The following is a 12,834-nucleotide window of genomic DNA, read 5'->3' as shown; positions in this document are numbered from 1 at the left end:
ACCTACATCTGCATACTGTGGGATTTTTACACTTCCCTCTGAGGAATCTGATGCTGGCCACTTTCAGATCCATACTCCTGAGGGAATTATGCACCAAAAAGATTAAAATTATGTGCACAATATTTTAAAATTCTGCAAATTTTATTTGTCAATAAATAAATGTGGGTCCAGCATGGCAGTGGGGAGTACAGGCTACTGGCTGCACTGAGGTGGGAGATCACCCTGAAGCTCCCATCTTCCCCAGTACAGGGACTCAGCAGTGAGGCTGCACCTGACCCTGACATAGTGCAAGGGCTGGATCTGCCCCTCTGCACCAGGTGTGGGTGGGTGCGCGGGCAGGCTCAGTCCAGCAGGATCCAAGTGTGGAGGATCTTAGTGTGGGGGGATCCAGGTGTAGGGTGAGAAGTTTCTGTGTGGGGCAATCTGGGTGTGGGTGGCTCAGTGGGAGATCTGGATGCACAGGGGCTCATTGGGGGGGTTCTGGGGGCAGGGGCAATGGGACTCTGCAGGGGATCCAGGTGAAGGTGGTTGGGGGGGTATCTGGGTGTGGGGAGATGGGGCTCGGTTTGGCAGGGGTCTGAGGGTAGGGCTTGTCAGAGTGAGGGTTTGATGGGCCTGCTTAACGGGGGAGTCCCAGCTGCTGCCAAGAGGATGCTGCATGCCTGGCTCCTACTTCCCCCCCATGGTTCCCCTGTTCCTTTTTCTTCCCCATCTCATCCCCCTTTCACACTACTCCCTTCCCTTCCCCTCCCCTCTCTCTCAGATGCCTCTCCCTGTTCCACACCCCCTTCCTTCCCCACTGCCTCTGTAAGGAATGATGGAGAGCAATATTAACAAACAGCTTTGGGGTATGCTTCAAAAATGGAAGACTGTTACGTACAGATTAAACTGACCCAGTTATTAAATTATTTCAACTAAAGGTGGAAAGCAATTTGATAGCAATGAGTCTGTTGCAGTTCATCTCCTGTCGGGTTCTTTTAGATCTCAGTTAATATAAATTGTGAAATTTAGCGACTTTGGTTTTTCTATTCAGTTATCTGCTAAACAGGATAATTTACCCACTGAAGTTGAAACAGAAGAAAAAGAGATGGATGCTGCAAAGGAAGAAGATGTCCCTTCAGAAAAACCCAGTAGTGAAGTATGTGGGATGTTTTTCTTTCTGCCTCAAGCAGATGTTTGAAATACTACATGCAAATTTTTCCTTCTTCATACACATTTATTTTAGGCCCTAATACAGGCTTAAATATTTCCAGAGTCTATAGTAAAATAAATGAATAAGGAAACTAAAATATTCATTTGTAACTAGTGCTGCTTTGAAAACAGGAATTCCATTTTACAAAAAATTGAGGTTTTAATGTTTAGTTTTGTTTCAGTACAGAAGGAAACCAAGACCTCTTGAAATACTTCATGAAAAAAACAGAGAGAGAGAGAGACTCACACATATATCACTTCAGAATAGCCAGTAGTCAGATGGCTAGGGCACTCACCTGGGATGTGGGACATCCACGTTGAAGTTCCCGCTCCTTCTGATTTGGGATTTGAACCTGGTTCTCCTGCAGTCCACTAGGCTGTCAGCTGTTTTGAGGCCTTGATTTGACCAGAAATTTCATATGGGGGTCTGAGAAATCTTCCTGGTAAAACTTTCATCAAAACATAAGCTGCTTTCGAAATTTCTGTTTGGACAAATCGATATTTTCCAAAAAAACCACTTAATTGAAAAGTTCCTGGCCAGCTCTAATTATGGCATCCTTTTTAAACATCTCACGTTTTTAGTGAATACATCAAAAAGAAACACAATGAAGCAGCCATTATTATTTGTCTTTTGTGATGCTCAGATTACAAGGAACAAACATGTCATAAATGAGGTCTTGATATATTTTGATGTACTGATGAAATATATTCAGTAACTTGATTTTTTTAACCTGTTAAATTTAAATTCAGAGTTCCTGCTCATTCTTATCTGGATTATTATTGAACATGAGCTGAAGTTCACTTTGCTTTTTTATTTGTTTACAATTTTTTTTTTTTTTTTTACAAAATTTAAATCAAGAAAAATACAAAATGTTTTGAGTAGCTCGTGGAGGAAATGTGAGAGATGCATGTGTGTCAAAGGGCAGGAGGGGGTTCAGAGGGCCGTGGCAGCGGTGAGGGGTCTTGACTGGAAGTGCAGGGCTTTTCCTGATCATCAGGCAGCTTTAGCCCCAGGAGGCTTCTTTTTACTCAGCAGCTCTGGCCTGTGGATGGCTGCAGTTGTGGGCAAACTGCACATGGATCCCCCTGCTGGGCTCCTTGTGGCTGCAGGTTTTGCAGCTACTGTGAATCGTGTGTGTCTTTTCAGAAGAAATGAGCTCTGGTGGTGTGGTATGAAACCTTGCATATTCACCTCACTTGTGCAGCTCAGCACAAGCTGAAAGCTAGGCATATCAGAAAGCCAGCTGTATACTAAATGAATACAGTGACACAACACATTGCTAAATAAAACTACAGTGCTGGCATCGTCAGCCAAATGTTATTCACCATTATGGCTGAAAGTGGCTAGGAGATTGTATTTTGTTCCTTGGTCATTTTCTGACTCCCTGCAGATAATGTGATGACTGTTGGTTTAAAACTGAGACTTTTTTTTTTTTAAAGTTTTTGGCTTAACAAGTGCAGTAGTATGTGTACCACAGTTTGAGAATACTAAATTCTGAAGAAAGTCAACAATTTAATACTGTACTACAAAGATATATTGATAAGTCTAAATGCAAATATTCTAAATCTGTTGCAGTCACTAACAATAATCATCTGACCATGTCTCGGGAGTGGCTTAAAATATAAGGTCAAGTTCTGCTTAAATGTTTATATAACTGGTTTGAAGTCACTGGGAGTTCAGAAAGTGTATCTGAGCGCAAACTTTGGCCCTTAATTATTAGAGTAAATATCAAGCCACCTATACAAATTGGATAAAGTTAATTAAGCTAGTGTATGTATCTCACTTAATACACATTGGGAAACAAACTCATTAGAAACTGCATATACTAGATGTGACTTGATGAGTTCAATAAAATATGGCTATATGTATTAAACAAAATACTAATTAGTATTTAATTTGCAATTTACTAAAGTCCAGAACAAGGTATTATACCTTTATCTGTCTCTTTGAAGAAGTGTCACTGATTCTTAATCCTCTACTACAGTTTTAGAAAGAAACTTCAATTGCCTAATACTGATACCTTCATGTGTGCATAGTCTTTTGCTAAAATATATATTAAAAGCTATGATAAAATTGTCCTTCAAGCATCATAATAACTTAAACTAACTCTTATGTTTTGTTAACATTCTAAGTATTACTTTTTCAGGGTGTGGTGAAAGCTAATGATGTACCTGTTCCTAAAGTTGCTAGAAGAGGGAGAAAAAGAAAGGTAACAATATACTTACTTTTCTTTACCTTATCAATCATTTTGTGATGGTGGCTTTCCTATTTGATTCTCACATTTTTTCAGCAACAAATTATACTCCAATCACAATTAATCTTCATTTGATTTTTGAATAAATTCAGAACTGCGCTGCAGTATATCAACAATTCATTCATTCACTTAATAAATCCCTTTTGAATACAATGAAAATGCCAGTAAATCCCATAGTGCAGAAAAGCCCACTTTCATTGGAACCTTACACAAAAACAGTGTACCAAATTCAAGTGTTTTAGAACTAGGAAATGTCTTCAATATGATTATCTCTCTGAAATTGACATAGATCAGAGAAAGCAAGAGAGATGAGACTGACTAATCTTTTGCTACATTGTGGCATCTTTATTATAGTGGCATGGCAGTGCTACTGTGGTTAAGGTTGCGTCATGACTTCTGGATTAGGGTTAGCAACCCAAATTTGGGGTCATTTGAGCCAGGAATTGTGGAGATACAAGTCCAGAGGTACCAGCCATTTTTCAGAAAGTTTCTAGTGGGCCTTTTTTTTGCGTAAAGCTAACAATCAAAATGTCTAAATGCTCTCAGTGAGTGCCATGCACTACCTTTGATAAAAACTGATCAACTAAGTCTTTGGGGAACCCAAATTGTGAACAGTATTGAAGAATGTGTTCACATATTTGCTTGCCCTGGAAGAATTACAGTGCACACTTGCCAACAAAGAGAAAATAAATGAGAGGGTGTCTGTGCAGCCACTTTATGCTTGCGTGGGTAGTTGGAGGGATTGTGTTGATGCTGTTTTCCTTGATGAACACACTGCCACTGATGTTTTTAGTCTTATGGGAGGAAAAGGAAGAGATGCATGTGTACCTTCAAGATGCATTAGGCATTATTTCTGTGCAGAACTGTGTAGGTTATGTTAGTAGCAGGGCATAAGGCTTTTATTACAAAGGATATTGTCAACAATTAGGTGGAATGTGGAAGAATTCTAATGTTTTAAAGATGGTTAAGTGAAAGTGTAGGTTGAGATGGTATCCTATAAGTGTTAAGGGAGCTGTAAAAGTCTGTGAATTAGGTCTTAAATTGTATACATGGTATTTTTTCTGGGGAGTTGGCTAAGTGTGTGAGTGTATGCTAGGATCTGGAACCTCCTGATCTTACATGAGTATGTGCATATTAGGCATTGCTGAAAGAGGGCATGGGCAATCTCTTCCTTTTTTTTTTTTTTTGCTCCTTTAATAATGTGAAGTGGAAAGATGGAATCCTATGAGTGAGAGTGAATGGATTGTAAAAGGTGGGGAAGAGCTTGTACGTTTCAGCAGCTGCAGGGTTGGCAGAATATCAGTATGTGTGTTAATTGGGCATTACTGAAAGAGGACAGAGTTCAGTTTGTATGGGCAACCTTAACTGCATTTCCTGGTTTTCAGAAGGATGAGTTTTACTCAACTCAATGTTCTACAAGGGGACAACATACCACGAAGCAACTTTAACTCTGTGTTAAATGCATTAATATAGTTTTTTGTCATTAGAATTCATATTGGTGAGCATTTATTTGTACAGATAGTCCAGATAAAGTCAATGAGCAGTGAGCAGTCACCAATAAAAGGAAGGGTTTGACAATCTGGTTGAAAACTTGAGCCTCACAATTTTTGTTCTTACATGATGGAATGCCACTAATTTCTCTGAAATCTCCTCCCCTATTTTACTGTTTTCTTCATCTGTGTTTCACCAAAGATTGTTCTGATGCTAATACTTAATAGCTTCATGTAAGTAGGTGCCATTTCTCTACTCTCTCTTTCACAAATTAACTGATCTGTCATGCTTTTAAAGATTTAAGTTATTCCATAAAAGAGTGTCTGTTCTATGCGCTAGGTGCTTGTTGACATGTTTACAGTCTTTGTAAATTGAGGATTTTGAACTTCGCTGTTCAAAACAGGTTGTTGAGCAGTTTTGTGCTTTAATTCTGCATAGTATAAGCCAGGGGTGGCCAACCTAAGCCTGAGAAGGAGCCAGAATTTACCAGTGTACGTTGCCAAAGAGCCACAGTAATATGTCAGCAGCCCCCCATCAGTCCCTTCCCTGCCTGTCCCCGTCCCCCCCCCCCCCCCGGGCCCTCAGCTCCTCCCTCCCCGTGCCTTCTGCATACCGCAATCAGCTGTTTCACATGTGCAGGAGGCGAGGCGGGAGGCTGAGGATTGAGGGCATAGCATGCTCGGGAGAAAGGGCAGGGGCCTTGAGGAAGGGGTAGAGTTGGGGGCATGGCCTGGGGCAGGGCAAGGGGTTGAGCAGTGAGCATCCCCCGGCACATTGGAAAGTTAGCATCTGTAGCTTCAGCTCCTGTGCAAAGAGCCACATATTAACCTCTGAAGAGCCACATGCGGCTCTGGAGCCACAGGTTGGCCACCCCTGGTGTAAGCTGTATCCAATTTGATTTTTAGAAGTTCGGCTCTATTGCATGTGTGGAGTAACCAAGAACAGGAAGGTAAAAATGTTTACAGTGCCAAAAATGTGGTAGGCACTTCACACAACACACTGTCAATTTCCTTACCATCTAACTTTAGACAGTGAAGGGTTACAGTAATGAAAATAATATTTTCAGTTAGTTCTGCAAATGCTCTATTTTTTTATTCTTTATACGGGTCGAGTATAACACTAGTTGTATAATACTGTCTATTATAAAACTTTTGTTCCTGAAAAAAACAAACCTGGGAAATTACATTCCCGACTTTTTAAAAGTGTATTTAAGGTTGTATTAAGTCAGGCCCTCAAAAGTTATATCGCATAATTAAGGTTGTCTGTGCGAGTGTCTCTTCTTAGGGTATTTCTCCAATGCGCGCCAAAAAAAAAAGTATATTCTTAACTCCGGTTATAATAGCAGTGAAGACATGGCAACTCTGCTTTTAACTCCGGCTTTAACTTGAACTGTTAACAACTTGGCTTTTAACGTAGTTTGTGTCATCTTTGCTATTTTAATCCAAGTTATCTAACTCATGTAGCTAATTGAAGTTGAGAACACGTTTTATCTGCAATATAGATAGAGTCTTTGAGTGCGCGATTTTGTGGTACAGCTGTAAAACTACTTAAATAAGGGCTTAAACCTGAAAGAGCATTACTGCACAAGCAGGGAGCTTCAGTCATGAGTGCTTATGACTAGCTCTGTTTTCCTCTGCTCCTTATTATTCCTTGTCTCTATCAGTGTTTTTAAAAGGCACTTCCCTGTCTCTTCAAAGGGGCAGATCGCAAACTGGGTCAGGAGCAAAAAACTGTAGCAGCAGTGTCTTTACATCTGTGAGGCTATGTAGCCCAATAGATTGAAGGATGCTCTGTCATTTCTGAGGTTGTTAGTTTGTCTTCAGTAATATGCCTTTGTGTATTGTGACCAGAGAAGCCCTCCAAAAGAGGAAGACAGAAAAAAGGAGGACTGAGAACAGAGCTTTCTTCCAAAGTTTAAGCCTTCCAAATCAACCTAAAAAACCTCACATCAGACAGATGGGCTCACAAAAGCATGAGGGTCTTTTCATAAGTTTTCAAGTTCCCCTATCATCTTCCATCCTGTCACCCATGCTTCCTCTGAACCAGTTTAAAAAAAGAAAAGAAAAGCACTGAAGGATAGCATTGCCAGTCTTAGTTCACCAGAAAACATTGCTCCTTTTTCCTGAGAAATTCTTTTTTAGATCTTCATTCAAGAGTCTTCTTGGTATGAAAGAGAACAGACTAGTTTGTGCCAGTGCCGGTTTTGTCTAGGCTGATTAACAGTGTGCAAGGCCCATTTCTTCATGGAGCCCAGGCCTTTCTGATACAGAGATGTCTCAAACAATTTTCCTCAGAATTTTCATTGTCCTACCCATCTCCATGCACCAGTTTGCCTGGACCGCCAATGCTACATACACTTTGCAACATTGCATTACCAGTTCCTAGTAGTACTGTTTGCTTCTCTCATGATCCTCATTTTCTCACAACTCTTCTGGTAACTCTGAAGACCCACCTACAACAGGTGACTTGTTGGTACCCATCTGAGATATAACCTGTCAATATGTAAAGATACTTCCCACTGCTCGAGTTCCACAGCTGCCTCATCTATTTTCAGAGGAGCTCCTTAGTACCTCCACAGGATGTGTTCTCCCTCTGGGTATTCTATTAGACATTCATGATTCTAGTTGCCCAGGGAAAGGTTTCACAATTTCTTTTTCTGATTGGGACTGCTCTAGTGGTTCCATTCACTTTGTATGACTGTGACCAGAAGTAGAAACTTTTCTATGGTGGGGATGCACTTCTCTCCAAATTTTCCTATTTAGTAATGGACTTTCCAGAATCAGGAAGCAGATTATCTTCTGTATCACCTGAAAAAACTCAGATAGGCCCCATTTAGGTCAGGCAAATGGTTGTCCCATGAAGTTAATCACAGCAACTTCCTAGAATTACAAACCCTTAAGAAGGTGGTTCTAACTTTCTCTTCTTAAGACTCCCTCTGGATTTAGCTGCTGTTTACTTGAAAAGCAACAATTGGATTTCTGTGGCATACTGACACTTCAGGCTGGAACAAAAAAGTAAAGTTAAAAATCCTGAATAAAGTAAGGGAAGCTCTCTTGCTACTGGAGCGGGAAGTTTTGTAGATTACCTACTGTATGCTTTCAGTAGTGTCTACTGGGTGCTTTCCAAGCCCTCATTAGGTGCAGTCCCTTATGTAAGGAGCTTGCAACATAAGTGGTTTTAATCATTAGATGCTTTATGTTTAAGCAGAAAATCAGCCTTTGTATCCAATGATTAAACACATGGTGATTGGACTCATAAGAATAAAAACTAAATCATTGAGTCCAAAAGTAGTTAACAGAAATGAAGTGGTCTAAACACGGAGAGTGTCTCTGATTCCTGCAGCTGTCTTTGGAGCATTCTTGAACCTCTTGGTCTCGGGGGAACTTCTAGTCCAGGAGCCCCTCAAATTCCCAGACCTACAGCACCTGGGGCACTTGGCCTGGAACCTGGGATATTTTGCTTTCTAGAGAATGAATAGACTTATTACTCATATTTTGAAACTGTCCATAAATCCATTCTGAGAACGTGGTACTCTTGATGCATTTGAAAGAACAAAAATGCAATTGTTTCTGACAGCCAGAGCTATATAACCTGGAGTTTCTTCTAGACGGGGCTCTTGATTGGATATGAGTCCTACCTTCCTGAAAGTCCAAGTCTCACTGTTTAGCAGCTTTGTGGTATATTCCTTTCACTTCTAGCCTCACACTTCCTAATCCTTTAAACCTGCATCTCTTCAGAGATAACATCTGGAGTCTATTTGTATTTGATGTTTCAAATAATCGCTGAACTTGTTTTTTTAATATATGGTGGAGTCTTCCCCATATTTCCTGTTAAAATGTTTTTCTATTAGTAGTTACATCAGTGAGGAGCGTTAATAAATTTGAAGGCCTTATTCATCTGGAATCCTTACATGCAACTTTTTCCAGATGTGATTCTTAGGCCTTCTCCAAAATTTTCTCTCTCCCAAAATTATGGTTTAAATTTGAACCAATTTATTTAAACATAAGAATGGCTAAACTGAGTCAGACAAATAGTCCATCTAGCCCAATGTCTTCTGATAGTGAGGAATGAACAGAACAAGGCAATTATTGAGTTACCCATCTCCTATCATCCAGTGCTAGCTTCTGGAGGTCAGTTGTTTATGGACACCCAGAGCATAAGGTTGCATCTCTGACCATCTTGGCTAATAGCAATTAATGTACCTATCCTCCATGAATGTATCAAATTCTTTTTAAAACCCAGTTATGCTTCTGGCTTTCACAACATCCCCTGGCAACAAGTTCTACACGTTGTGCATTGTGTGAAGAAGTACTTCCTTATGTTTTTTTAAACCTGCTGCCTATTAGTTTCATTAGGTGACCTGCTGTTCTGGTGTTGTGTTGTGGTGTTCGTCTTCCTTGTATTTCAAGCCCTTCCACGCAAGGAGATAGGTTGCAAACTTAGATATAGTCATGACTGACCATTGTTTTACACAAAACTAATCTTTGAAGAAAATCAGGTACAATTTTAAGATTAGGTGGTTGACCTAAGAAGGTTACAATGTGTCCCTATCCACTATTTCCAGATGGATACATTGAGGAATTTCTCAGCTCTATAAATTGTTCATCAGAGATTTCCTTCCTTCTGTGAGGGCTCACTTAGTCAGGCATGTGGCCTTTAGAACGAACAAACAACTCTTATTTGAGGTTGTTCTTCCTCTTGGTTCAGTTTTCTTGCTATTTTAAGTTTCCTTCCTATTTGTGGAGATTTGTTTTACAACTGATTACATCCTAGCTGTAAATGGATTATAGAGCACCAGGTTTCCACAAAGGAGAAAAGTAAAATCTACCTACCTATCTGTAACTTTCTTCCTCTGAAATGGACTCCTTGTGCTCCCTGAGACTCCATCCAGGGCATCTTAACTTGCATTAAGTTCCAGCTGGAGAGGGTATTCCCATAGTCTTTTTTATCTTTATGGGGCATTTGCGCAGAGAGAGATGGAGAAATCCTGGGTTTCCCTTATATTAGGATCTTCCTTTGCCATAAATCTTTATTTTCATTTGTTTTATATAATTAATAAGTAGATAGATTCACCATATCAAGGCAGGATACATTGATGTTTATTAATCCAAATTTATAGATTATCTTCTCAATTTGGGCTGTTGGGGAACTAGGGAGGCATTTAAGGGAGAATTAATTACAGAGTTGTAATGGATCACAGAGCACTGGGTACCCACTTCAGAGAAGAATAAGAGGTAAAGTTCAGATACCTACCCATAATTTTTTCTTCTGAGTTCCAAAAGCAGTCTTTAACTGTAAAAGAATGTATATTGTAAATAATCTTTCAAAGACTTAATTTTTACAGATTGAGCCTAGTTTCTTTTTCCAGAACAGTTCAGTTGCTCTGAAATTATCTGAGCATGTGTGATACAGTGGCTAATGTTCTGTGTGTGTGCATACATGTGTAGCTTTTGTTTAAATCTGAAAATGGTTGTTGCGTGGTCTGGTAACTATTTTAAGTGTAGCCTCAATTGTTAAAACTTATAATAAAGTGTTTTCACATGATACCCAGTTTGTGCATGTGTGTCATAGTTGAAATAACATTAACAGTTTCTGCATTTGTAGCTTCTTTGAGTGGCGGGTATATATTATGTCTGCACAGAAACGAGGGCTGGTCTACACGGAAGCTGTAAGTTGATGTAGGTTAGCTACTTCAGTTATGTAAGTTATGTTGACTTCATTTACATAACTTAGGTCGATTTACAGCGGTGTTTACACTGTGCTGTGTCAGTTTACCTTCTGCTTCTTGGGGAGGGGGAGTAGAGCCCTCGACCAGAGAGTGTTCAGCTATTGACTTAGCTTGTCTTCACCAGACCCGCTAAATGGACACCCCTGCATCGATCGCAGCAGTGTCAATTTAGCCATAACTATAAACAAGCCCTGAGACGGAGTTGGAAGAACAGGGGTGAAGGGAGATTATCATTTTTAATTATATGAATTGTATCCTTTAAAACAGTCTGAAAAACAAGCAGAATCTGAGGAGGCAGCAGTAGCAGTGGCAACAGCTACAACAGTGGCAGCAGCAACAACTGCAGTAGTTGTGGCTCCTAAAGTAAGCCCTAAAAGAGGAAGACCAGCAGGTAACTTCACCATGAGTCTGACTTAATTTTTTTCTCATTTAATTTTTTTAAATGGAGAATGAAAGAATTTACTTCTCTAGACACCAAGTATTACAACGCATTTGCTCTCTGAGGCTATGTCTACACTAGAGCATACAGCTGTACCAGTGCAGCTGCACCGCTGTAAGATCTCTCATGTATCCACTCTAGGCTCAAAGGAGAGTGCTCTCCCGTTGACATAAGTAATCCACCCCCAAAGAGCAGAGTGATAAACTGTGTTGGCGGGAGAAGCTCTCCATTCGACATAGCACTGTGCACACTACCGCTTATGCTAGCATAATTTATGTCACTTGGGGCGGGGGGAAGAGGTTGAAATATTCACGCCACTGAGCAACGTAAGTGTTAATGTAGACCTAGCCTAATGCTAAAGGTGACCTCAAAGTATAAAACAGCTTAGTTGTAGGGTTGTGTGCTGAATGTCCCAAATATCAAACTGTGACGTGGTCAGCATGTAAGAGTTTCAACTATTAAACTTTCTGACATGTCCTCTGAATTAATATTTTTATTATATTGTGATACAAATATCACCCTCACCATGCTGTTGATGTCATAACTATTGCAGGACCCTGCTTGTCTATAGAGTATATGGTAAGAGCTAGTTATTGCCATGTGGCATAGCGCTACAAAGATTTATATGTTATCACGAAGATTATAAACCTGATACTTTAAAAACCTGTTGCAAAAACATACTTATGAGCTAGTTAAAAAAAATAAGATTGGGGATCTGTGTTCAGTTGTGAGAGTACTAGCATAAGGTATACTGAGGTGCCACTTGGAGCAGGATCTGGTGTCTCTATGACTCCAGAAGAAGACGTGTAACAAACTAAATATCTACCTGGAATGATTTGCCATCAGTGCAATAGTACAATTGTTTCATATCATGCGCCACTCTGAGGATAAATATACTAAAGATTGTGAAGTGCTTTAATAGCTACTTATGAAAAATGCTATATAAGAGATAGGTATTATTATAGAGGACAGCAAGCAAATGTTTCTAATGTTATTACTGCAGATTCTTTAATATGCCTATTCATAGAATATCAGGGTTGAAAGGGACCTCAGGATGTCATCTAGTCCAACCCCCTGCTCAGTGCAGGACCAATCCCCAATTTTTGCCCCAGATCCCTAAATGACCTCCTCAAGGATTGAACTCACAACCCTGGGTTTAGAAGGCCAATGCTCAAACCACTGATGCTATTAATCAAAGCATGTATATTTGTGGCTGCTAGATATATTTCACCTTTCATTAAAGTTCACCGGGCTTTATTATGCTTGGAAAAAGGAACACTTGTATTATATCTTAAATGTTATAAATTACCAAACTGAAAAAAAATACAAAAAACAGTATGAATGAATACTTAGGACTTGTCAGTTGCCATCAGTAAAGATACATTTATATTTATAGTAAAGGTTTTCAGAGACAAAACTGAAACAAACCAAAGATGGGGAATCAAAAATAAAGGTTAGGAGATAAGGAAGAGTGATGTGCAAAAGCATCTCAGACATAGTAGGGCGCTGCATGTGTAATTCTGTTCTGTATAGGTTGTTATAGCACACTCATAATCATAGTGTCTGAGCATCTTTGAGTAGTGAATTAAGGCAGCGTGACTAATTATCTGTCATGAATGTGGTCTCTCATTTTCTCTCCCAAAGGAGAAGTAGATGAAATGAAGTGTTTGGTTTTTATTTTGAATTTTTTTTTATAATGTGCACGCACACACAGATTGCTATATGTTAGG

General features: G+C 39.7%; 1 protein-coding gene across 2 annotated transcripts in view; it reads left to right on the top strand.

The window, feature by feature from the left end:
• PSIP1 (PC4 and SRSF1 interacting protein 1) overlaps positions 1 to 12,834 on the top strand; it is a 65,638-nt gene that overhangs the window by 24,522 nt on the left and 28,282 nt on the right. For both annotated transcript variants that reach the window (XM_084628109.1, XM_084628110.1), the window contains exons 6-8: positions 1,034 to 1,138; positions 3,339 to 3,401; positions 10,933 to 11,056. In XM_084628109.1, coding sequence (XP_084484235.1) covers positions 1,034 to 1,138; positions 3,339 to 3,401; positions 10,933 to 11,056 — 292 coding nt within the window. The remainder of the gene's footprint in view (positions 1 to 1,033; positions 1,139 to 3,338; positions 3,402 to 10,932; positions 11,057 to 12,834) is intronic.

Source organism: Lepidochelys olivacea, assembly GCF_965140295.1.
Source record: "Lepidochelys olivacea isolate rLepOli2 genome assembly, chromosome: 5".
NCBI lineage: Eukaryota > Metazoa > Chordata > Testudines > Cheloniidae > Lepidochelys > Lepidochelys olivacea.
The sequence above is the reverse complement of the archived record's forward strand: the minus strand, read 5'-3'. Positions and strand labels throughout refer to the sequence as shown.